At 41.4% G+C, this 27,509-nt stretch overlaps 1 protein-coding gene across 1 annotated transcript; it reads right to left on the reverse strand.

Moving 5' to 3' along the window:
* Positions 1–1,001: 1,001 nt before the first annotated feature.
* Positions 1,002–26,303, reverse strand: LOC147309085 (protein Niban 1-like). Its single transcript, XM_086272930.1, has 14 exons — positions 26,152–26,303; positions 23,800–23,930; positions 23,525–23,662; positions 23,305–23,422; positions 21,975–22,136; positions 17,978–18,093; positions 17,482–17,586; positions 16,556–16,718; positions 16,218–16,399; positions 14,674–14,820; positions 14,459–14,569; positions 13,814–13,921; positions 13,602–13,713; positions 1,002–4,892 (listed from the first exon to the last, which is right to left on the reverse strand). The coding sequence occupies exons 1-14, from the start codon at positions 26,282–26,284 to the stop codon at positions 3,628–3,630; spliced, it is 2,991 nt and encodes a 996-aa protein (XP_086129056.1). The 5' UTR covers positions 26,285–26,303; the 3' UTR covers positions 1,002–3,627.
* Between the last annotated feature and the right edge of the window lie 1,206 nt (positions 26,304–27,509).

Consider the following 27,509-nt stretch of genomic DNA (forward strand, 5'->3'; position numbering starts at 1 on the left):
TGCATTCACCCATTCACACCCATTCGCACAAGCACATTTTTCTAAGTGCTTTCTAAGTAACTAACTCACACACACACTCATACTCCGATGGATGCATCGGAGAGAAATTTGGGGTTAGTATCTTGCCCAAGGATATTTGGCATGCAGACTAGGGGAAGCCAGGAATCGAACCACCAACCGATCAGTAGATGACCTGCTCTACCGCCTGAGCTACAGAAAAATTCATAAGAGATGCTGAATTAGATTAAGCTGCAAAAACCAATCTACCAGCATAAAATATAAGCTTTTTATTCAGAGTAGTCCAAGGATGTCACTTAACAATAGTGGTTATCAAAGTTTTCTTAAATGCTGGCCTTTATACATCTATTTCCTGCACAAGAATATGTGAAATACAACTTAAATTAAATGATTAATTAATTATTTAAACAGACTTTAAGTTATAATTCAAATTTAGATCAACAGGACATTTATTGTTTGCATTTTTATGATAAAAACAATAAAAATATGTATGCCTTTTGCATTCAATGTGATTAAAAGATGAAATGTACAATGCATCTGTTCAAATGTTCGTCAGGAAGAAAATAATTGATTGACTTATTCATTATGTCTCAGATTTAGGGTCTTCCACACATGACTTGGCCAATGTCTTGATTGCTCTATAAAGTATAAACAGTCTACTGGCAGTAGGCTGAGAAGGCAAAGTCATCTTAAAGTTAAAATAGTGTGTTTAAAATTTACTAGTTAAAGCAAATATGACTTTAAATCGTCAAAGGAGCTTGCAAAGAAAAGCGTCTGGACTTCTTTAAGTTGCTTGAAGACGTTTCACCTCTCATCCGAGAAGCTTCTTCAGTTCTAAGGTCAAATGGTGGAGAGTCCCAGATATAAACCTAGTGGGAGTAACCCCCCACAGAGGGACAAAAGGACCCCCTGATGATCCTCTAATCGCCTGAGCCAAGGTGTGAAACTGGGCGTGGGTCCCAATCAGCCAGAGTTTTGGGTCTGTTCATTGTGAAACCTGGGATGGGAGTCAAAGAGGAGGTACTGGTCCGTGTGTGTGGGCTTCCGGTAAACTTCGATGTTGAGTTTGCCGTTCTCTTCAATGTGCACAGCGCAGTCCAGGAACGGCAAACAGTTGTCCTTTGTGTCTTCCCTGGTGAACTTGATGTTTTTATCCACAGCGTTAATGTGCGCAGTGAAGTATTCCACTTCTTGTGTCTTGATTTTGACCCAGGTGTCGTCCAACATATCTGTACCAGTGGCTGGGTACTCTTCCTTTGAAAGAGCCAAGAGCCTTCCTTTCCACTTCCTCCATGTAAAGGTTGGCTACAATAGGTGACACGGGGGAGCCCATGGCACTCCCATCACCCTTTAGAACACAAACTTGGAGTAATTAGGACCCTAATTACTGGGGCGACCGTGGCTCAGGGGGTTGGGAAGCGTATCTGTAACCGGAAGGTCGCCGGTTCGATCCCCGGGCTCTCTGTCCTGATCGTTGTGTCCTTGGGCAAGACACTTCACCTACCGCCTACTGGTAGGGGCCGATGGCGCGATATGGCAGCCTCGCTTCTGTCAGTCTGCCCCAGGGAAGCTGTGGCTACGTAGCTACCTCCACCAGTGTGTGTGAATGCGAGAGTGAATGAATAGTGGCATTGTAAAGCGCTTTGGGTGCCTTGAAAAGCGCTATATAAATCCAATCCATTATTATTATTATTACACCACCGGGCAGAACATGTTCCCTCTAAGCCTGAAGGAAAAAAGAAGGAACACACACATGTAAAGGAAGCACTCAAAACGTGCGGCTATCCTAAATGGGCGTTCTTAAAGTCAGCAAAGAGGCACAGAAAAGAAGACCAGACACCAGCGAGGGAGGATAAGAAGGACAGACGCAACAACATTGTCATCCCCTATGTAGCCGGTGTATCAGAGAAACTCAGGAGAGTTTTCTCCAAGCATGACATCCCAGTGTATTTCAGACCCAGCAACACGCTCAGACAAAAACTGGTTCACCCGAAAGACAAAACGCCAAAACACAAACTTAACAATGTGGTGTATGCTGTACAGTGCAGCGAGGAATGCCCAGACCTCTACATTGGAGAGACCAAACAGCCACTTCACAAGCGCATGGCACAACACAGAAGAGCCACCTCCACAGGACAAGACTCAGCAGTCCATCTGCATCTTAAGGATAAAGGTCACTCTTTCGAGGATGCCAATGTTCACATTTTGGACAGAGAGGACAGAGGGTTTGAAAGAGGAGTGAAAGAAGCCATCTATGTCCACTGTGAGCGACCATCTTTGAACAGAGGCGGGGGTTTACGACACCAACTCTCTGCCATCTATAATCCAGTTTTAAGATCCCTTCCCAGATGCCTTAACGCCCACTCACATCCTGGGCCATCTGACCTCAGGAATTCGCATGATAAGGTGGGGCCAGGTTTCACAATGAACACACCCGAAACTCTGGCTGATTGGGACCCACACCCAGTTTCACACCTTGGCTCAGGCGATTAGAGGATCATCAGGGGGTCCTTTTGTCCCTCTGTGGGGGGTTACTCCCACTAGGTTTATATCTGGGACTCTCCACCATTTGACCTTAGAACTGAAGAAGCTTCTCGGATGAGAGGTGAAACGTCTTCAAGCAACTTAAAGAAGTCCAGACGCTTTTCTTTGCAAGCTCCTTTGACTACGATGACCTGGATGACTGAGAACCTTCACAGACATGACTTTAAATCAAAACTTCAATCTTCATCTTAATCAATCTTGTTTTTTACAGTTCCTGGAGTGGCATGCAGGTAAGCCAACACTTAAAGGAGGCACAACTGTCATATTTGGAATATCAAACTATTCATGAACCAACTTTGCATTTCATTTGAAATTTCGTGTTTCAAATGTGTGTCACCTTGTGTGTTGACACACGAAATTCAAGGTGCTTGAAGACCAGTGTGAAGTTTAGGTAGTCTGTTTTGTGGTTTGCATGTCATCTTGCTAGCATTGGTGGGAGTTGGTCCACTGTGTTTTCTCGAATCTAAGGCCATCGCAGCTGTCCACCAGGAGATTATAGAGCTCTCCATGCTTCAGTCTACTGACAAGCTTTATAGAGATGCAGATTTCCTTTCCAGCAGGGCTTTCCACCTTCTCATAGTGCCAAAACTATTACCAAATGGTTTGCCGGTCATTTTATCATTGTGCTTGATTGACCATCCAACTGAATTGACCATCCAACTGAATATTCATCCTGGTGGTTACATGCCTGCCACAACAGCTTTAGAAAGGTCTCAGAAAGATCTCCGTGCATTAGTTGGAGCTTATTGGTTAAAGAGGACCAAATCAAATGAATTATTAAAGCGACTTTTTAAAAAAAAAAATCACAAGTTTAACATCTTTATTTGGATGATTCAATGCAATTGTTATAGAAAATATAGAATCAAAAAAAGCAACAAAAGAGTTACAATAGAATGACAAACTATTCCATTTTTCAGTTTACTGTTGTATGAAAACACAGCACATTAATTAAATCAGCACAAATTTCTGTCTGGAATAATTAGAAAATGTAAGGCTTATTGAAGTGACTTTTATCTGGTTGGGAATCATTGGTCTGGAACTGCTCTTGCTGTTTTAATGCTTGTTTCAGAGATTGTTGCTACTGTCAGCAACAGGGGAGACTGTTGTTTCTATCTCAATAATCTCAACCACAAGTTCTCTGATGCAAGCCACGCTGTCCGAAAGTAGCTCATTAGCACTCTCTACTGGTGTATCCTCTTCTTTTTTTTCTTCTGTAGAATCTCCTTTCTCTGTGACTGCTTCATCTTCATCCTTTTTATTTTCAATCCTGAGTTCACTGCTTGGCACTTCTTCCTCCATCATCTCTTTATTCTTTTTCTGCTCTGTGTTTAAGGCAGTGGTGGTCTCCACTGGTGATCCAGATGAGCTGTCATCAGCAGGCTCACCTCCTGTTTGGATCTCCATCTGCCCCTCACCTGTTTCTTCCTCTGTTACCTCTTCTTTCTCTCTCTGTTCTTCCCATGCTTGAATTGTCTCACGCCCCTCAATTTCTGCTTCATCTTTGTGTTTCTCCTCTTTTACTCTCTCCACCTCCCAATTGTCTTTAAGTTCTCCTGTCAAATAGACTGCTCTGTCAGTGGTCTGCTGTCCCATCATTGGCATAACAGAAGGTTCTGAGGAACTGCAAGCAATTGCCTCACTTAGTGATCCGAGGCTGATTTGTACTGGACTATCTGCATCAGGTGGGTGTGATGGTAAGGCAGGCTGGTTGGAAGAATCCTCTTCTGATGGCTGATTTGAGACTGAAAGGTCAGGCATAGCAGGTTCACTTTGAACTTGGATCTCTGTTGTCTGAGGTGAGACCAGAGGGGACGACTCCAGAGAGTCTGGGATGGTCGGTCCTTGTTCAGCAGATAACTTGGGTGCATTGACTTCATATGTAACATTTGCATCTGTGTCTGATCTGTTTGCTATTGTTGGCTCTGTTGCTGTAGAAGATGCATCAGTTGTGATCTGAACTTCTATGGTTTCCTTCAGGAACAGGTCCTCTTTGCTGCCAGTTTCATCCAACTGTTGTGTCACGATAATAACTGGAGAAAGAAGCACTGTGCTCTGGTCAGAGACATGTGTCTGGTCACATTCACTATCAGTGTTACCTTCTGTCTTCCTCTGGGGGCAAACATCAACTGTCTGACTTTTTTCTTCCACTGCAGAAATTGTTTCTTGATCATCAGTGGGCATGGCTGAGGAGGACCGTTGGGCATGAACAGATGGGCTGTCTGGTGCAGAGTTTGGAGGCGTCTGTCCCAGCAAACTGTACTGACTAATTGCAAGATCTGAAGTGTCCAACAGGAGATTGTTGCTTTTCTTACTAGCTGCATCCTGGACAGCTGATAATGAGGAAGAGACAAAATCATAATTTATGTTTGGACCAAACAGGAATGTTCCAGTTCATATTCAGTATTTGTCACAGGTTTCATTATAGGACAGAGCACTTCATTCTGTCAGCTGCCTAATGGATGTACAGGTTTTCAGAACCCATTTTTTTTTTACACGGGAATTTTCTACACGGAGTAGAAAATTCATTATTGTCAGGCTGTCCTAAAAACACCTTGAAAAGCCTTCAGTCAATCCAAAATGCTGCCGCAGGAGTACTGACAAGGGACTACAAATGTAGCGTGGTATAAGCCACCAAGTAACCACTGTGGGCCTCTCTTATGACTAGTACGAACTTTCAGACCAAAAAAAACTCTCACAGGATCGAATCCAGAATAAACAGGACAAGAGGGTCAATATCAGTAAAAGATGTTCAACAATTTATTAACATGACAAGACACCAAAGTTTTGAGAAAAAGAAAAAAAACCTAAAACATCGCTACAACAAAAAAATAGTAGCGGTGCAACCTTGCCAGCAACGAAGCTATCACCTGAGGGTTTGTTCCTCCTTGGCGGTCCCGGGTGCTCGTCACTCTAAAAGAGACAAATCCACCTCAAACATAAAAAGGCCCAACCGAACACTTATAGCATGCACTAAGTGCTAGTTCAGGCAATAGACGGTGGTAATACAAAAGCACTCTTAATAAACCTTAATCACGGCAAATCCACACACAGAGCACCACTAAAAAATCCTCATTCCCCCGAGGTATGAGCCCCACTCAGGGATTGCACGTTGCCCGCTTAGTATTGCACCAACCCAATAAAAATAAACAAAACATGAAATAAAACGACAAAAATAATTAAAAACGGTGACCTGCTAAAACCAACAAAACACAATCATACAGAGAAGGAGGAAAAAAACAGTGACAAGGTCGCATGTGCAGCCTGCCCTCGAGTAGGCAACTGTATTTGCTGCACACCTGATTTGTCTTGGCCTTTTCTTCCACAGAAATCACTACTTGAACCTCATCTATAGAGGTTTAAAACCACAGTTTGCGTCGTAGGCGATTAAACTTCTCGGCTCTTCACCTACTCACGCATCCATTACTCACAGCCGCTTGTCAGTGGGAATCGTCAGCACCTGTTACTACGCCCTCTTTTATGCCCTCCATTGAGTCCCCTGGGTCCTAAAGCCTTCCCCATTACAATTGCCCTCATTTTAAAAGGTCACCGTCCCGGCGACCACTTACTGCCAGGGCCTAAATACATTTTGGGGCAAACCATTATGGACAGGGGAACTTTGTGAATCACCGGTGAGAAAAACAACCGTCGAATTTACTGACCGCGGGAGGTTAAAGGGGTTTGAATGTTTTCCTGCTGTACTTCTTTTAGGCCGCTCCTGAACTCTTCCCGGGTCCTGCTCTGGAACATTCTCCCTATTATCAATCCCACTTTCCCTTGGCTGTTCTGGAACTAGGGTTACAGGGTTCAGGTTGCTCAGGCCTAGACTCCTAGTTTCACCAACAGGCTCTGAAACCGATACCAAGGGTAGCTGATCTCTGGGTGGGTTTGGAGCCATGGCGAGTATAACTCCACCCACCTCACTGTCATCATCTGGTATATCCGATATTGATTGCTGGGGTGACTCAAGTACCAGCCCTGGGTCAGCGAGGGGATGTTGGTCTGGAGCAGGTGCCATAGTACCCAAAGGTATTACTCTCAACTCTGCCCGATTTAAGTTTTTGTCAGGGCCTGAATGATCTCTAGGGCGTATTTTATAAACCCTGCCTTCTTTGTCCATACTCTGCACAACAACATACACCGTAGAATCCCAGGCATCATGGATCTTATGGCGGCCTAAAGGGTGACTTTTCCGATAAACCAAAGTACCTGGGGGGAGAAGGGAAATAACTGTGGGCTGAAAATGTTTATTTCTCCTCTCTGCAGCTTGTTGGAGTTGTTCTCTCGCATGCACATAAACCGAGCTTAAATGTTGTTTATGCTCCTCCACCCACTCCTGCGCAGATCTAGACATTGATTCCGACTGGGAAGCCCCCAGTAGGAAATCAACAGGCAACTGGGGCTTCTGGCCAAACATAAGCTCATACGGTGAAAAACCAGTAGACTGATGTTCTGTGGTATTGTAAGCATACAATACCTGTGGCAAGTATTGCGGCCACTTTCTTTTCTTATCAGTAGGGAGTGTGCGCAACAGATCATGGAGTGTTCTGTTAAATCTCTCGCATTGTCCATTGCCTTCAGGGTGATATGGCGTGGTCCTGCTTTTGTCTATGCCATACAGGTGACACAGACGTTTCAACAAATCTCCCTCAAAGCTCTTTCCTTGATCACTATGGATACGCTTAGGGACCCCATAGATATAAAACCATTTTTCAGTTAACACCCGTGCCACTGTACTTGCCCGTTGATCTACTGTAGGGTATGCTTGAGAGAACTTCGAAAACACGTCAGTGACCACAAGTACATTCTCACGCCCATCACTAGACTTGTCCAAAACACTGAAATCAATGGCAATGACTTCCAGGGGTTTAGCGGCCACCAAACCCCCCCTAAATGTGCGAACCTTTGGTTGTACAGCCTTTGCCAAGACACAACGATCGCACTCCTGACAATATTTCTCAATGTCTCGTGCCATAAAAGGCCAAAAACACCTTTCTCTCACCAGGCTGGTAGTGCGTCCAATGCCTTGATGACCATGATCATCATGTAAACTTCTTAGAACCTCTATTTGCAAGCACTGGGGTAGCAACAGTTGAAGCAAAACTTTGCCATTACCAGGTGTCTGAACTTGACGATACAAGACACCTTCCTTCAACTTGATTCTGGGCCACTGTTGCAACAACTTTTTCACTCCCTTACTTACATTTCCCATTTCCTGTTTAGTAGGCAGCCTCCCACTTTCCCAATACTGTAAGAAAGGGCCAATTACCGGGTCGGCAGCTTGAAGGGATATTAAGTCAGCTTTAGGTCGGGATGGAAATGCACCTATGGCCCTACACGTAGCAGCAACAGCATCTCCCAGCTGCCCCACATCTGTCTGGTCTTGCACATCTGTCTGTGGGATCTTCACCCCTGGAAGCAGGCCAGATGAACTCTGTGGGTGTAGCTGCCGTGACAACGCATCAGCATTGCGGTTGCTGGGACCTGGCCTGTATTTAATCTCAAAATTAAACACAGCTAGCTCTGAGGCCCATCGCTGCTCTACAGCTCCCAATTTAGCAGTCTGCAAATAACTGAGAGGATTGTTATCTGTGAACACGACAAACTTATTTCCCAACAAATACTCCCGAAACTTTTGAGTGACAGCCCATTTTAGAGCCAAAAATTCCAACTTTCTAGAGCTATAATTGGACATATTCCTTTCACTAGGTCGCAGGCCCCGGCTAGCAAAAGCAACTGGCCGTCTCTTCCCTTCTTGCTCCTGGGATAGTACTGCCCCTAACCCTGCCTGACTGGCATCTATCTCAAGGACGAAAGGTTTAGCAAAGTCGGCATAGGCCAATACTGGGGCACTAACCAGCAACCTTTTTAATGTTTGGAATGCATTCTCACATTCCTCACTCCAAAGGTGACCCATTGGCCCATTGGCCCACTGGTACCACTTCTACGTTTCTTCTTGGTACCTCCCAGCTCGCCCACCAGCCGGTGAAGCGGGGCAGCATACTTGACAAACCGCCGGTAATATGAGGCAAATCCCAAAAATGACTGTAGCTCTATACAAGTAGTCGGTCGCGCCCACCCAGCCACTGCACTAATCTTAGAGGGGTCGGTCGCCACCCCAGAAGCCGATATCACATGCCCGAGGTATTGAACCTCTGGCTGGAAAAAGTGACACTTCTCCAGCTTCAACTTTAGATTGTGCTCTTTCAGCCGCGTTAAGACCAAGTCAAGACGCTCCAAATGCTGTTCAAAAGAGGATGAAAACACCACGATATCATCCAGGTACAATAAGAGGGACTGGAAACTTTGGTCCCCAAAAATCCGCTCCATTAGCCGCTGAAAGGTGCTAGGGGCATTACAAAGCCCAAATGGCATTCGATTGAATTCGAACAACCCAAAAGGGGTACAGAAAGCAGTCTTGGCTTTGTCCTTCTCGGCCACTGGTACTTGATTATACCCACTTGCAAGGTCCAATGTAGAGAACCACTGTGCTCCCGTCAGGGCATCTAATGACTCCTCAATACGGGGTAAGGGATAAGCATCTTTCCGTGTCTTGGCATTAAGCAAACGGTAATCAACACACAGCCTAATCTCCCCATTTTTCTTGAAAACCACCACAATTGGGGAAGAATAAGGGCTACTGCTTAAACGCACTACTCCCTGATCCAACAAATCTTTAATATGAGCTTTCACTTGTTCATACTGAGAAGGTGGGAGCCTACAATACCGCTGTCGCACTGGGGCATCGTCCATTAAAGGGATCTCATGTTCCACCAATGTGGTACATCCTAAATCTCCCTCCCCATGACTAAAAACTGAACAATGCTTCTGCAAAAGTGACACTCCTTGTTGGACCTGTTCATTGGACAAAGTAGGCCATGAGAGTTCAGAAACATCAAAGTGCGAATGCGCCTGTACGGTCACTTCGTGCATCGTTATCGGCAGCGTGGAGTCCTCAGACTCTGCGATAACGACAGGGTTCCCAGATGATGGGGGGTCAACCAGATGCAACTCGCCTAGTTGTGTACAAGGCGGTAACCAAACATCCTCAGTTCCCACATTAACCACCGGAATGTCAACCACACCTTGTTCAACAGAAATGAGGGCCGGAGAAACCAAGATGCCCCCCGGCAGGGGATTACCCGTCGCTATAGGCTCCAGGAGCACTGATGGGAAATTAATATTAGCAGCAGAGGGGCAACTAGTGCGTATCCATTTCAACGACCCAGCAGGGACACAAACAGCTCGACCATAGACTTTTGCTTTACCTAAATACCCGGATGTATTCAAAGCCTCAATGCGCTGACACTTATGAAGTGTCTCTTTCCACGTCTTATTGGCATTTTCAAGGGCAGGGGATTCAAACAGACGAGGGCCGAACTGTTCCGAGAGTAGGTGGTAACAACGGCTAATGATATTCATCCCCAAGAGACCAGGCACACTCTGTGGCTGCTGAACGCTACCATCTCGAGGGTCCTCCACCACTAACACGCCCATTTTTGTCAGGATGCCGCCAAAAACAGTCACATCAAGCTCCATGTAGCCTATATAGGGGATTTTCGACCCATTAGCTGCCCTGAGGCGTAACCATTGGCATTTCTTTAAGTGCCCCACCCCCTGCGGCCTAAAGTGCTTCTCAAAGAAACTCTCTCGAATAGTGGTGACCATGGACCCAGTATCCAAAAGACAGGGAACTATAACACCCCCCATTTCTATTTCCACCACTGGACAATTTCCAATTAAGCGAGAGGGATCTCCCATAACAACTTCAGCTGAGCCTACAAACCCTGTTCCCGATGCCTGGCTCTCTGCACCAGAGGGACCTAGTTTCCCGACAGCTGAGACTCAGGGCCTTGTTCCACAACCTGACTGTGTGCATGTGCGTCAGCATGAGACCCACCACTGTTCTTCGTGGCTAGATGTTTGACCCTACAGAACCTGGCAATGTGACCAGCCCTACCACACCGATGGCAAATTGATGACAGAATAAACAGGACAAGAGGGTCAATATCAGTAAAAGATGTTCAACAATTTATTAACATGACAAGACACCAAAGTTTTGAGAAAAAGAAAAAAAAACCTAAAACATCGCTACAACAAAAAAATAGTAGCGGTGCAACCTTGCCAGCAACGAAGCTATCACCTGAGGGTTTGTTCCTCCCTGGCGGTCCCAGGTGCTCGTCACTCTAAAAGAGACAAATCCACCTCAAACATAAAAAGGCCCAACCGAACACTTATAGCATGCACTAAGTGCTAGTTCAGGCAATAGACGGTGGTAATACAAAAGCACTCTTAATAAACCTTAATCACGGCAAATCCACACACAGAGCACCACTAAAAAATCCTCATTCCCCCGAGGTATGAGCCCCACTCAGGGATTGCACGTTGCCCGCTTAGTATTGCACCAACCCAATAAAAATAAACAAAACCCGAAATAAAACAACAAAAATAATTAAAAACGGTGACCTGCTAAAACCAACAAAACACAACCATACAGAGAAGGAGGAAAAAAACAGTGACAAGGTCGCATGTGCAGCCTGCCCTTGAGTAGGCAACTGTATTTGCTGCACACCTGATTTGTCTTGGCCTTTTCTTCCACAGAAATCACTACTTGAACCTCATCTATAGAGGTTTAAAACCACAGTTTGCGTCGTAGGCGATTAAACTTCTCGGCTCTTCACCTACTCACGCATCCATTACTCACAGCCGCTTGTCAGTGGGAATCGTCAGCACCTGTTACTACGCCCTCTTTTATGCCCTCCATTGAGTCCCCTGGGTCCTAAAGCCTTCCCCATTACACAAAGAAAGAGCATATTTTTCTCATCCTGGATTCTGTTCAATGCCTCCCTGTTAAATCCAGAATTGAATTTAAAAACCTTTTTATCACGTAAAAGGTCTTGAAGAACCGGCCCCATCTTATCTTAAAAACCTCATAGTTATCGTATCACACCAACAGAGCACTTTGTTCTCAGACTGCTGGCTTAATTGTGATTCCTAGGGTGTTTAAAAGTAGAATGGGAGGGAGAGCCTTCTTTTGGGCCCCTCTTCTATGGAACCAGCTTCCAGTTTGGATTGGAGAGACAGACACCCTCTTGTAAAGATCAGGCTTAGGTCTAAGCTGCGGGAGGGGGCTTCCCTTGATGCACTGGGGAGAGTGTTTATTCTTCACTAACCTTTTTCTCACTATGTCTTTATACAGGTTTCTGCATTCAAATATTAGTCATAATTAATCTCTGGCTCTCTTCCTGTCTTCCTCCCCACACCCCCACCCGGTCGCAGCAAATGGCTGCTCCTCAATGAGTTTGATTCTGCTGTTTTTCCTTCCCACTGTCACCAAAGCGCTTGTTCATAGGGGGGGTAATATGATTTTTGTTGGGATTCTCTGTATTATTAAGTCTTTACTTTACTTTACTTTACTATACAATATAAAGCACCTTGAGGCAACTGTTGTTGTGATTCAGTGCTATAGAAATAAAACTGAACTAAATTGAATGGAATTAGATATGAAGCACGTTTTTCCAAACCACTCAAATTGTAAGATATATATAAACAATAATAAATACAGAGAAAAACCCAACAATCATATGACCCCCTATGAGCAAGCACTTGGGCGACAGTGGGAAGGTAAACTCCCTTTAAACAGGAAGAAACCTCCGGCAGAACCAGGCTCAGGGAGGGGCGGGGCCATCTGCTGTGATTGGTTGGGGTGAGAGAAGGAAGACAGGATAAAAGACATGCTGTGAAGAGAGCCAGAGATTAATAACAAGTATGACTCAATACAGAGAGGTCTATTAACACATAGTGAGTGAAGAAGAAATATTCAGTGCATCATGGGAATCCCCCAGCAGCCTACATCTATTGCAGCATAACTAAGGGAGGATTCAGGGTCACCTGATTACTGTCTAACTATACGCTTTAGAAAAAGGAAAGTGTGGCAGGCGTGGTTGTGGCACAGCTGGAGGAGAAGCCAACGCACTGGAGCTGCATCGGGTCATCACACCACCCTGCTTAAATACTACTGGGTCCTGAGTGTGGTTCTTGTTGTTGTCGGTATGTTAAGCTGGCTGTGGTGTGAATAGCAACGTGTGAGAGTTAATAAAGGATGCTTAAGAGCATAAAAATGTCACCAGGTCTGCTGTGTCTGCCGTGGTTTGTTACAGAAGGTTTTAAGCCTAATCATACAAGTACGATGTACTACTTTTTTACTATTTTTAAATCCTCTTGGAACCATAAGTAAGTTTGCAGTGCAAGAGCGAAGTACTCTAAAAGGGTGATATGGTCATTAAGATAAGATGGGGCCTTGTATGTGAGGAGCAGGATTTCAAATTTAATTCTGGATTTAACAGGGAGCCAATGAAGCGAAGCCAATATCTGAGAAATCTGCTCTCTCTTTCTAGTCCCTGTCAGGACTCTTGCTGCAGCATTTTGGATCGACTGAAGGCTTTTTAGGGAGTTTTTAGGACATCCTCATAATAATGAATTACAGTAGTCCAACCTAGAAGTAATAAATGCATGAACTAGTTTTTCAGCGTCACTCTGAGACTTGTGGAGATATTGAGCAAATGGAAGAAAGCAGTCCTACATATTTGTTTAATATGTGCATTGAAGGACATATCCTGGTCAACAATGACTCCAAGGTTCCTCACAGCGTTACTGGAGGCCAAGGTAATGCCATCCAGAGCAAGAATCTGATTAGATACCATATTTCTAAGGTTTTCTGGGCTGTGTACAATAACCTCAGTTTCAATTTAGAAGCAGAAAATGAGTGTTCTCTGTGCCTGATGAATGGGCTTGGATGCACTGTCATCCAAGAATAGGTTGAAGATGCTTCATGACAGGGTAAAAGTGACCAAATCCTTACAATTTATAGATTCACAATGATGCTTCTCTCTGAGGTAAAACCATGTAAATAAAATGAGTCCAGGATTTTCGTTTAATTTGTAACCTGTCTCCTTGTAGCCTAGGAGAGAATACCAGAAAAAAGAAGAAACAAAATCTATACCAATGCACAAACAAAGATCAATATCAAGATCAATATTTACCTGTCTCTATCTGCTTGCTGAGAATGGTTTTCAGAACATCATCGTAAATGTTATGAACCAGGATAAAACTGCTGTAGTCAGCGAAAATGTACTGCTCAAACTGTTGCAGCTCCTAGACACAGAAAACCAGACAGTCCATGCTTTGTAGAATATAAAATATCAATAACACACGATAGAGTCAGACAGAGTGAAGTAGCAGCAGGTTGACCTACAGTTTTCCACTTGCTGTCCATCTTCCTGGTGAGAGTAGGCAGAGTGATCTCCAGCAGGGCTTCCTCGTACAGCCTCCTCTGGACTACCCTGCTGTCATAGTCCAGCTGCTACTCACACACACAAGCAAGATTTTTTGTAATACTCACTTTTGAGCAAAGATTGTATTGTATTTGTGGGGCACACTAGAAAACAGGAACAAGTTACTTATCACTGTGACAGGTTAGTTTACTTTGCTGTCTGAATCCGCAATTGAACTTGTAGTGTGTCAATTTGCAACTGACCCACATAAAAACACAAGTTGTCAGTGACACAAATACTTTTTCTTTGTAGATTTCAAATAGTCTCTCAGGGCTTTCCAGGTTTAACAAGCTGCGCACTACACCTGCTACAAAGACATGTTTTTAGGGTTTGGGACCAGAGTCCAGGGTTCCCACTAGAATGCACACATCATTTTGTTTCAGTGTGTAACATTTTAATGGTGTATCTAAGCATATTTATTCCTTATTTTATGAAAATCACATATCTTTCATTTATTTGGATTTCTAAAATACACGGTCTATACAGTTCCTTCAGAAATCTTCTGATCACACATGATAGATTTTTTATTAAATAAAAATTTAATTCAAAATAATTAACTTATTTACCTTCAGCACTCTTTCTGTAGCCCTGTTCAGCTTAACAGGAACCTGAGTGGGCTGCAGTCTGGCTGATGACTGGAGGAACTGTTCCAAGGTGTAGACAGCACTGTCCAGCAACTGTAACACACACACAGCAAACACTAAAAAACGGCTCACGTCAATCTTTTCTACTTTTAGGCTCCTTGAGAGGCCATGTCTATACTGAAGATTGTGCTTCATACCAGCTCCATCTCCAGACTTGCATAGTGAACCAGTCTATGAATGCTGCTCAATCCAAATCGCTCTTTTAAGGCTTCGAGTTTCTCTGTCAGGTTCTCCACCTGCTTGTAGCACTGATCTAGACGCATTGATCGTAGACTGGACAAGGCCTAAAAGAAATAGAGCAAATGCTTTCTGTCAGCACTTTTGAAAATTTGGGCAAGCAAAAACTTCAGACATCTTCAACTTCAAACATCTTGTGTTTCTTGATTTCAAATGAGACCCTCTTCAAGATGGCACAAAAGCGGCACAATGGGTGCCTTCCAAAAGTCTAACCTTAATGAAAATGTCCCAGCTGTGTTGAAACTACAATATGAGGAAGATGGAGTACAAAATGCCACACTGTGTTCTGTTTTATGGAGATTATGTAAATGAGAACAGCCTGTGAAAAATATCCCTTCATTACAAAGGCTGGCACTTTAAAGAAGAAGGAACATTTATGGCCAGATTTACTAACATCCATCCATCCATCCATCTTCATCCGCTTTATCTGAGGCCGGGTCGCAGGGGCAGCAGCCTAAGCAAAGAGGCCCAGACCTCCCTCTCCCCAGCCGCCTCCTCCAGCTTATCCGGGGGAATACCAAGGCGTTCCCAGGTCAGCCGAGAGATATAATCTCTCCAGCGTGTCCTGGGTCTGCCCCGGGGCCTCCTCCCGGTGGGACATGCCTGGAACACCTCACCCAGGAGGCGCCCAGGGGGCATCCTTGTCAGATGCCCGAACCACCTCAGCTGGCTCCTTTCGATGTGGAGCCGCAGCTGCTCTACTCTGAGCCCCTCCCGGATGGCCGAACTTCTCACCCTATCTCTAAGGGAGAGGCCAGCCACCCTTCGGAGGAAGCTCATTTCTGCCGCTTGTATCCGGGATCTCGTTCTTTCGGTCACTACCCACAGCTCGTGGCCATAGGTTTACTAACATTTACTAACATCTTGCATGAAATCAAATGCAAAAAAACCCAAAACAAACAAACCATAAAATCATGTCTTATGCCCATTGTGGTTGTGATAGTTGCTACTAGGAGAGTTTACTTTTAGAAGGGGTGATGTTATCAGAATGAATTCGTAATCTGCACTTTGCATGGATGGCTCAAAGTTGCTATTGCTCTTGTTACTGCTAAAACCTCAAACTCTTCACTCAGTCTTCACATTGAGTGTTTAGAGGCTCCTGGTGATATTCAGCTCTGAGCTTAACAAACTGTTGGTAAAAATTGTAAATATATCAAGAGGTTTGGAATGAAATGGAAAATGCAGCTACTGTACAAATAACATTTACATGATCTGCTCCACTTATGTCGACTGTGTTCATAATTGTCAGATAGTCCATTGTAGTAAATTATGGGAGTGTTTTCACCTCCGTTTTCATAAAGGATGGTGCACTGTATCCTATGTTAAAGGAAACGATAAAGGCAGCATTCAAACTTCTTTCTTCAGTATTTGGAGAATTGGAACAGCTCTTATTTTGGCTGCCACACAAATACTTTAGGGTAACTAAAAACAAGTCCTCTCTCACCTTCTTTGTCTCCTGTGTCCCTTCGTTTTTGTGTAAAAAGGCCGAATCCATCTGTGTTTTCAGCGTGCGCTGCATCCCAAGAATACCTCCGCTTATGTTCTCGGTAAGTGCTTCAAGGATGGAGGACATGTAGGGTGCTACAGACTCACTGCACACTTTTTCTGCCTCTTCACATACACATGCTGAAACAGATACAGATTCACAAAATGTGCACAAAAGCTGAACCATGGCTAGACGCTCAGTTTGTAGCTTAATATGGATTTAGCTGAGTTTAGCCATTAAAAACAGTCACTCATTTTCTAGGCATTTTCAGATGAGATTAGTCAAACAATGTGTACCTCTGACTTTTTGCTCCAGGAACAAGTGAGAGGACATTATCTGGTCCAGATTGGATCTGATGAGTGCCTGATTGTCTGATGCTGTCTCACGGCACTCCTTCTTCAGAGCCTCCAGACCTGCAGTCAGCTTTTCCAGCACCAACGTGTGGGTTGCTTGCACTGTCTATACATACAAACAAATTAATACACTGTGCAACAGAGAGATTAAAAACTGATGCTAAAACTGCCACACACAATTTGTTGGAACACGGGGTAAAAGATAATAGTGTTGTAGTTCAAAGATACTTGCTGTCAGATAATTCCCTTAATTCTGATAAGTTAGGTAGCATTCTGAGAAGATCAGATTGGTATGGTATCAGATTATATCATTTCTAAAGAAAGAAAAAGTCTTGAAGTTCACTTTAAAAAATGCTATTTTTTGACCACGTGGGGGCAGCATAACAAGGAACTTTTGCTTAAGATCCCCAGTTGATTACAATAGGGACTTTTGTAATACAAGGTTTATATTTAAATATGCCAATGACACATTACATTATCTTTAGACAGCTATCTAAATGTTTGTTTACATTTTTGAACATTGTTCTAATTTGCATAAATGGCCATGGAGAAAAAGTGTAGTAAAAGAAATACCCCTATGTATTGCTAAATATAAATATATTGTTAAACACATCTTACAAAGCAGCTCATTACCTCATATGTTCGCAAGCTGCTCAGAACTGCTTGATTAGATGATAATTCCTGTGAATGTTGCTTAATGCTTTGATCATCTTTTACCGTACCATTCAGTAGTGTTAGTTAGAATATTGCTAAATGCTACACATACATGCTAAACGAGTGACATAGTACTAAAACAATCCTGAACAGGAACATTTCATAAATAGATAGACTCAGAATTTGCAGAGACTTGGTGTCATATTTTTACTTACTGCGAGCCATTGCCGTATCTTTTCAGTCTTCTTGCCTTTTATCCTGGACTGAAGCTGACTGTGTAACCATGGCAACACTTCCTCCATCACCTGGGAGGCAAGCACCTACATACACAAGCACACTGTTTATGGCTTTGTCTTTACAACACTTTGCATTTAATCATAAATTATTGCTAATCTCTGTCTTTTTTCCACAGTTTGTCTTTTCTGCTGTCTCCCTTCCCTACACTCTAACTGGTTGCAGCACAAGGAGGTTTTCCCTCCTTGTGCCTGGTTCAGGGAGTTTTTCCTTCTAACTGTCACCAAATGCTTGCTCGTAGTGGGACATCTGATTATTGGAGTTTTCTAATTCTTGCATGTTATTGTAGGGTCTTTAGAAAAAAAAGTGCCATGAGATAACTATTAATGTGATTTAGCACTATAAAAATAAACTGAACTAAAGTGAAATGAAGAACACAGACAGGCTTAAAGTTTTAATGTGTGTGTGTGTACAAACTTGTTCCTCAGTGCCCAGCAGCATTTCCCAGGATTCATAGCATCCTTTGTCTTGTCGGTAGAGTCGGAGGGCTCGTGCATATGCTTGATTCTCATATGATGAATTACACCACGGGTCTGCAGGAAGTAGGGATTTTGTTATTATTCTGAAAGAATCTGGTGGCATGCTCATCCTGTCCCTTTATTTTTGAAAGTTGAAATCAGTATCCCATTCTTATTAGAACACCCGTGGCTTAAAATGATCTACAAGTGTGGTAAGTATTAAAATACTTAATTCTTAGTATTTTGTCATTAGTCATTTTAGTTTGGTAGAAATTGTGCTGATCCTGTATCCTCGGTGGATCCCTGACATCAATATTCCATTCTCATTACAACACATCTGACCATTTTCACATCTCTAATTTTTTTGTTCTTTTTTTCTTTTTTTTCTTTTGCTAATTCACTAAAAAACATGTCTTGTAGTGTAGTTTCCCTTGAGCTGTTTCAGATTTTTTTTTCTGCAGAAGTTTAAGGAACAGAAAGTCATGAATCATATCCTGCTAAAAATTAAAAATAAATAAATTTAAAAAAAAAAAACAGCATGCGGCCATTTCCTATTTGACTTTTGGTCAGCCTCAAAGCGATTCTGGTAAACCATCAGATATTTCAGGAGAGGAAGAGACATTTTACACATGGGATGCTGCTGACATCGACTGAAGATATAGTTTTGATTAGATAGCATAGATTTTACTTAAAAACATATAGACAACATCTTATCTCAAAGTATAGTCTTCACATACTTTATACAATATCCATTCTCTGTTGATTGATCTGCTAATTATATTGACAGTATTCACTAAATGTGTCTCTAGGGATTCGCTTAGATTAGCTCATAGCAGACTCTCTAGCAGCATGGTCTTTTCACCTGTTCCTCCTGCACTTTCCTGCTCATTGTGTCAGATGTTTACTTACTCCTTGGCCTACTTTAGTAACAATGATACTTGTAATTAAATGCCTATTTGCAGCTCTGGAGGCCAGGATCACTGAATTGGAGACCCCGTTTAGCCCCCTGTTTGAAAACCCTGACTGTCTGAGTCTGAGTGGTGTTCAAAAACTCTTCCACTCCAACTTGTTAATTAACCAAACACCCAGACAGAGTTTTAATTAATTTGAAAGCCTGGTTCTTAGCCTTAGCTGGAAATAGCAAAAAACAGTTTTACTTGTTATCTGTCATCCACCTGGGCCTTACTAAGTTTCTGAACGATTTCTCAGACTTTTTATCTAAATTATGTGCTCAGCTCAGATAAAATAATTGTTGTGGGTGATTTTAACATCCATGTAGATACTAAAAATTACAGCGTCAATTGGCTTCTTTTAAAATATAAAACAACCCACCCACCACTTTAATGACATTCTAGATCTTGTTCTGACATATGGCATAGAAACTGAACATTTAACAGTTTGTTCCGAAAACCCTGTCTGGCTCTTTTCCACAGCTTGTCTTTGTCCTGTCTTCCCCTCTACACCCCCAGCCAGCCACCGCTCTCCGAGTCTGGTTCCGCTGGAGGTTTCTTTCTGTTCCAAGAGTTTTTTCTTCCCACTGTTGCTGAAGCACTTGCTCATTAGGGATTGTATGATTCTTGTTGGGTTTTTCTGTTGTGATTTGGAACTATATAGATTGAATTGAATTGAATTGAATTGAATTGAATTGAATTGAATTGAATTGAATATGATGCATGTTTTTTTTATACTCCTCAACCCACTGAGTGATTTTTTGCACCTATTGTTGTGATTTGTTTAAATTGAAATCAAATTAAATCTAATTGAATTGAAGACAGAGGTGAGCATAAAAGCAAAGCCATCAATCCTACGCTCCAGCCTTCACCTATGGTCACGAGCTCTGGATAGTGACTGAAAGAATGAGGTTAAATATACAAGTGGCAGAAATGAGTTTTCTTCAATGAGTGGAAGACTCGACCAGGGACTTGAAGTAGAGCCACTGCTCGTCCACATCAGAAAGAGCCATTTGAGGTGGTTCGAGCATGTGACTAGAATGCCTCCCGGACACCTCCTAGGTGAGGTATTCCGGAAATGTCCTACCGCAAGGAGGTAGACCCAAGGACTCGCTCAGTTGGTTTGGATGGATGGATGGATGGATAGAAATAGTTCTGTGTTTCAAATGATAGGTAGTCCCATCACTACCTATCACCCCTGAATTTGCTCTGACTAACATACCAAGTCTGCATCTGTGTCATTGCTAAATTCACAAAACAGTGTGCATTTTTTCTCACTGCAGCTACTGACAGGTTTCCTAATTTTAGAAAAGACTATGTAAAACCTAGTTTGTATGCACAAACACTAAAAATAATAGCTATCCAAACAATCTTCAATAATGATTGCAAAATTTCTTTCTAAAGTCCAATATTTAGACATCTGTAAATACCCTCCACATGATACTTTTAAACTCTCTTAATTTAATTTGCAAACCTGGCCAAAAATATTCTCCATTCCTTTAAAAGCCTTATCCTAGCTACCATGATGTGAAGGGCAGGGTAAAAACTGGACAGACTATTGTTTAATATTGTTACCATACCAATTTAAATTAAGTCTTCTAATTCTGCCAAGATGAGTGGTCAAATATCCAACCACAATTTGCCAGAAGCCTGTCAACAACTACTTGTTCAAGTTGTGTTTTATTTATAAGGATATGAGTGCATATATGTGTGTTTCAGCCTGTATGATCCTGTGTGGATTAGAGAAAATACAAATTCGTAACTCAAATGAAAAAAAAAAAAATTAAAACCCCCTAAATTAACAAGATATTCATGCCTATTCATGGCATTCATGAGTTTATGTAAACATCTGACCACAACTGGCAGATTGCAATAATCTAAAATTAACATTATGTGTTATATATCATACAAGTGTACAGTGGGGGCAGAAGTACTTCAGGTAGGCTAGCTTTTTTTTTTGAAGGGACACCAGAACATCATCAAATGTTTAAAAAAGTCAAAGACTTAAAATTCCAAGGAAGTGTTTAAATGAAGAGATATGGTTATTGGAAGAAGAGGTTGATATATCACTTTGAGATGAATAAAATCAACATCACTGTAAGTGCTGTGGCTTTACACATCTAAAGTGAAATAGACAGTGGCGGCCATCTGTGTGCTATTTCCTGCTGAGGATATCTTTGTGCAGATATGATGTGCTGTGTTTTTGCAACCTTATTGCTTAAAGTTGAAGGGGTTTGTTTTTTGGTTTGTATCCTAGCTAACCACACAGGAAGTCAGCAGCATTAATATTTATATCTGTCACCCGGGCAACTGTCACAACATGAATGACAAACTAAAGACGAGCCAACCAGAAGCAGGACTCTGCTACAACAATTTGAAATATTTTACACTCACATCTGATATTAGACAACTGTAAAAAGTATTTGGATTTAATCAACAGCATGTAGCGCTGCACACCATGACAAAATATTGAAAATCCTTTTGAGCTCTTAGCTCAAAAATATTAGCAAGGACTACCAGCTTAGGAGAGAGTTAGAAAAATTCAGAGCTACTGAGCAAGAAATGGACCCAAACTTGTTGTTGACCTTGTAGTAGTTAGAATGATGCATACTTTGTAAAACTGTTTTCATTTGATATGAAAACACATAATTCTGAACTAGGACATCCTCAGAAATTAGAAGTCATGCACATAGACAAATTGCACTTGGTCATACCAACATATAAAGACCTTTTAAAGACCTTTGGGGAGAAAAAGTGAGGTAACTGATGGGTCTGGTCATTTTTTTAAAAAAAAATTGGATATTTCAAATAATTTGAAAGCGAGCGATTCATCTTTTAAAATTATCTACACGTGTGATGGCTTTGACTGCTTAGGGAATTTCTTAGCTTGCAGTGATTGTGCAAGCAGGCATTTGACATTGTTTTGTCTTTATTTTGTGTTATTACCCTGCACATCTGAAGCAAGGCTAAGTGGGCCACGGCAAAAGCATACATATGAGTGTTTACCAAGGTTGCGATGTCTAATACAGGTCTTCAGGCCAGACAGGAAGTGATCTCGCTCCTCCTCTTGTTGAAACAGGAAGCAGGTGTGGCCTGTGTAAGCCAAGTGGAGATGCACAGCAAATGCATCTGGATTAACGACTGCAGAAGAAGAGTCCTCCTTTCCTCCTGGAAACACAAATAAAACAAAATTACTGATGTGGGTTTGACTGTATTCTCTATTAATTTGTGTCCAACAAAGAAGCTTTTGTTTATGTTACACTCATAAGCCTCTGACTGTTTAGTAAATTATCTATCATGTAATTAAGTGACTAAAATCGAATCTATCAGATACTGGACATCTTCAAAGATACTGGTGACCTTTTTTACTTAATAATGATGAATCATGGTATTTGATTTGACAGATTGTTATGAAATCAAATTCCAACCCAGCCTGAACATGTGAATTTGAGGTTCATTAGAGATTCTGTTGAGCTTGATCATCTTTAGCAACTTTCCACATTTTCTTCTATTCTGATCAAATTGTCCTGTTATGTGAGAGGAGTAGTACACACTCTTCTATAAAATCTTGTGTTTGACACTTAAACGGGTCAACACAATCTGATTTTTCAGACACCTCATTATTGTAAATTTCATTTACAATATTATAACCCTTTTTTTATTTAAATGTTCTTAAAAAAACACAAAAAAACCAAGGACATTTACAAGTGGTTTCGAACAGTTGATAGATAGCGTGTATCACTGTATAATCTTACTTTCCTCGATGTTTCCTGTTTCCATTTTCAAAATATCTCTCTCCCTCTAGAAGAATTTAGTACAATCTAGGCTCTAATACAAATGACGGACTGCACTGGTGGATCCTTTATGAAAGGAAAGAAGAAAATGCTATACCATAAGTCAATGTGGCACAGTGTTAGACATTCACAAACACAAGCAGTCAGCATCACTGATTGGTAATCATCCTAATGGCTGCGGTGTTTTCCGCCTTTTATCACAGCTTGCTAAACTTCAAATATGTTTTGAACGGTCAGGAATTTGTTAAATCCAGCGGAAAACCTTGAAGGTTACACTTCTTTATTAAAACCTGCTTGTTATCAAGTTGTTGCCTTGTGTGAGGTGTTCTACATATATAAATAATTATCTGTACTAAAATGATTAAGTTTGTAGTGTTACTCAGTTTGCTGTACTCATACCCTCATCATGGAGCATTTCCCTACTGACAGTCGTTTCATTTTCATTAACTGACTTCAGAGATGCTGAGTTAAAGCAGATCATATCTTCATTGGGAAGACAAACTATGAGTAGTATCAGTCATGCTGTTGCACATCTAAAATACCATTCAGTATTCCGGCACAGGTTTTCTCAAGGTGAGCTCTTGATTCGTCATCTTTGGTGAAAACAATTGCCCCCGTCAGCTGGAGGACCATCTTAGCCACACATCCACGGTTGAAAGTCTAAAAATTGGAATCACAGATAGCAATGTTCATCACAGGATGCAAATCATTTAGACTGCAAATTTCACGTGCTGTGTGTGAGCGTATTAATCTGTGTGTTACCTCCATGCTATCATGTATCTCTGCTTTGTAGTCTCTTCGCAGAATTATGTATCTCTCTCTGCATTTCTTTAGCTGCTCATCCCAGTTGGAGAACTTAATGCTCCCTTCATACAGCACCTCCTCAGGAGCATACTGAGGCTGTACAGTGCACAAACACACAAGCACACACTGGTTAAACTTTAACATAATTAGAAATTTAGACCAATTTTCCAGCTGCATCAACATGCATAAATATATATGTAGTCGAATTGAGTTTGAAAAGATTTAACTCTTACCCTCCGTGTAAGCAATAACCCCCTCCCCTCTCTCTTAGGCTCCACCTCCTGGTGTAAGTGTCCAAGGTAGGCTACAGAGTACTGCTGACGGTAAAAGTCACTGAAGCTCTGGAATGTACCATCAACCAGTCCTGGATGCATACAGAAACACAGCTTGTTGTTGGGATTATTATAATGTTTGATGTTACTCAAACTTGTTTAGAACAATTTTTTTCATAATGACACATATTTACATGTGTATTCTTTTATAACAGTAATCAGCATAGTTTTCCTCTCTGTGTGCATTGTTACACAGATATTAAAAACTCCATGATATTAAAAACTAATTTCAAAACGAGTGTTTGAACTTATACATACCCTTCACTGAAGGAAACCATTGCAAGTGCAGAGTAACTGGGAATGGTAAATTTAGTTTTAAGGATGGAAATGTACATATTAAAGCTGCACTTGTCAATATTTTTATACTGACAAATGTTTAAATTGCTAGGCCAATGTCTTTCATAGCCTGCTTCAGATATGGGCTACATAACTTAGCTAGCTTGTTCAGCATGTTAAAGTCTGTCTGACATTCAGGCATGGACCAAATGTAAGTGTTATTTTAAATTTCATTAAGAGTTAGCGAGACACCACACTGTTATATACATATTGTTGAAAATAATCCTGATGTTATTGAGCTGAGCATAAAATGCACAAGATACATGTGGAATTATAATGTTGTGCATGCTCGTTTATTAATATAACTACGTGAGTTAAAGGGTCACAGGTGAGAATGTCATTGTAGTTAGATAGCACTTAAAGGCATAGAACACAGCACTGCATGAATGGCTGTAAATGGTTACAAGGCGATTCACCATTCAAATCCAGCCCAGCAAGTCTCTCATTGTGACTTTTATGGGAAAGCAGTGTGACCACTAAGACATCAGGCTGACATAACTCCAATATCTCTGTCAGCTCACTGTTTTGATAGTCATCCCTAACCTTTTTTTAATGTTTTGAGCAAAAAACTTACAACCGTAAGGTAAGGTATAGAAATTGCCCTAGCACTGGACTCCAGGGAGATTTTTTTTAAATTTAACGCAGTTAACAAAACACTTAAAGCTGCACAATAATATTCAATATTTAGTATTTACTGTTATATACTCATAGATTATCGATCTATCTACCTATATATATATATATATAATACCAATGGCCGTATTGGTCCATGGTCCACTTGGTATAGTAAATCCGTTGGGCATCTTTCTTGGCCTTCAGACAATAATTCTGATGGCAAAAGAACCAAACGGGACAGGCGGCAGGAAAAAAAAAACAGTAATAAATGGTAAGTAAAAAGTAATCTTGGAGAGGTAAAACAAGACAGGCATATTTGAAGAAATAATGTACATGTCTGAAAAGGGTGAGAGGATATATCAACTACCTCACACATATACAAAGGCCAAATATAAACAATACCACAGTGTGCAGGTGTGAAGTAATTTGTCATGTGGCCGAATTTAACAAAAGTCCTGCTTGTGTACGCTGGTGTGTAAGTGGGTTTTGACTGTGGTTCCGGGTTTTTAATCCGGTGTCTTCAGTGTAGATTGATCATAATCATTTGTTTACAGTATGAGACCACTATCCAGCCTGACTTTCATCTTACATACTGACACACATAGATAGACAGAGATCTGACAACCCATAATAATATAATAGTTGGAAATAGCTGTAATTACATTTGAGTTTGCAAGGGAGATTAGTGACAGGATGTGACTGTGCTGATAACATGTATAGGAATGTACACATGGAGAAATAAGCAAAAACATTTACAGAGCACATCAGTTTTGTTACTTTTTTCTATTAAAGTTAAAATATTCATTAAAATAGATATAATTTAATTAGACTTTAAAGCATAATGTCCTTTGCTTGGTTACTGTCACACTCTTAGCTTGGTGGTCAAGGCTGGTACCCAGCCCAAAATAACCGCAATTTCCCCAGTCAACCCATTATTCCGGGGACCCTTGTAACACACCGCACCTCTAACCAGGTTTCCTGTCAGCCTTTTGCTAAAAGTTAGCAACTAGAAGACTAATAAAAATATATTTATGCTGTCTAAAAGCAATCGAACAAAAGTAGCAGTTTGGTTTATTTTTAAATTTACTACTACATTGATACAGCTGCAATAACCACATCTATTGCTTTTATTACTGCTACTACTTTGACTACTACAAAGCCAAAGTAGCTGCTATCATTGTGCCCATACATTTATAGGTTCTGTTTCACTTTTACTCTCTCCCTTCTATTTCTTAGGATTAGAAAACTGACATTCAAGTTTTTCTGAGCTGCTCTGAAAAAGAAAAGTGATTTCTTAGTTACCTTTGATGTAGCTGATTTTGGCCTCATCCAGCAAGCCAGAGGAAGATGCTCCCATGATGTCTACTTTCTTTCTTTTGAAGGTTGTTAAGAACAGGTGACTGGGGTTATTTAAGGATCTGCGCACAACACACATAGGAAACACATGTCAACTGAATGAGCTGCTCTGATGTGTCAAGAGGCTTTTGCTCAACTCATTTCCTCTGTGCTCTGTGAGTCAGTGTGTGGTGAGGTGGGGCGGGGCCAGCAAAATGTGAGGTGGAATCTGTCACTGCGGCCCCTACCAACTTTAACATTGTACCCAAGTGTCACAGCCATCCTTGCAAGGCCATCTGCTGGTATGCACAAGAGTGACATGTTTAACATAATACCCTTACCTAACAACATAAGTATTTTTTTATGTGATGCATTTATTGAACAAGTTAGAAAAGATAACAAGCATTTAGTCCCTCATCTTTGGGTTATCTGTGGCAGTTCACGGAGAGATCGTTATTAATCAGTCTATGTTCCTGCCCCCACCTCTGAGCTAGAACTGTGGGTAGTGACCAAAAGAACAAGACGGCAAATGGAAAAATGAACTTATTTAAGTAATAATTATTTGAACCTTTCTCAACTCTGCTGAATCTGTAAAACTTTGACGTCAACCTTATATACTAAGATGAAAAAAGTACCTTTGTAGCAACCAATGAAAGTCTAGACCCTAACCTTCTACATTTCAAAATATACAGTTTCCAGATAATAGCAAATTTAACTAAATCTCTTAAAGATTATATTTTGTATTATGTTTATTTAAAGTTCAATTTGGCTTTATTCTTGGACAGTGAAGGAGTAGCTTTTAAAAAATAAACTTCTTCATCTTTTACCGGCTTTGTTGCAGAGTGTCTGAAACAAGCTGTTTTAAGCCCCTCCTCTTTTAAATCAAATAGGTGGGGCTTCTATGCTCAGCCAGGGTGGGGCTTCTATGCTCAGCCAGAGCTAGGCTATTCACACTCTGACAAGGAGTAAACACAGGACCAGTTTAATCAATTCCAATACCGTCAACCTATGAAGGCAGCTTATGTAGGCGACAACATGATTTTTTAGATAAATCATCATCAATTTGCAAATTCTAAACACATTTTAATGAGCACTGTGATTTCCACAATATTTAGCTAACACAACAAAACATAACTTTCAGCTTTTGGTGTACTTTATAACTGGGTTTTTGTACAGAACACTTAGAGTTTGTTTGCAGTCTTATGAGTTTGTGGCTCATAGGGGTTAGTTTTTCAAACACTGACCTAGAATTTTGTCCATACTTAATATGAACATCATTGAACAGCATGTACATGGAAGACAATCACAAAAAGCACAATTCCCTA

This window comes from Aulonocara sp. 'chitande type north' Nkhata Bay, linkage group LG18 (assembly GCF_057382095.1).
Source record: "Aulonocara sp. 'chitande type north' Nkhata Bay isolate Kocher_YH1m ecotype deep benthic linkage group LG18, A_spYH_male_GT1.1, whole genome shotgun sequence".
NCBI classification, from domain to species: domain Eukaryota; kingdom Metazoa; phylum Chordata; class Actinopteri; order Cichliformes; family Cichlidae; genus Aulonocara; species Aulonocara sp. 'chitande type north' Nkhata Bay.

What these genes read in the sequence shown, in the direction of transcription:
- LOC147309085 (XM_086272930.1), bottom strand. Translation starts at nt 26,284, where the DNA reads ATGTGTGTTGTGCGCAGATCCTTAAATAACCCCAGTCACCTGTTCTTA. An exon ending in AGATACGGCAATGGCTCGCA is followed by an intron (nt 16,719 to 17,481) that starts GTAAGTAAAAAT and finishes TTGTATGTATAG; the next exon opens with ACAGTGCAAGCAACCCACAC. An exon ending in GGACACAGGAGACAAAGAAG is followed by an intron (nt 14,821 to 16,217) that starts GTGAGAGAGGAC and finishes TATTTCTTTTAG; the next exon opens with GCCTTGTCCAGTCTACGATC.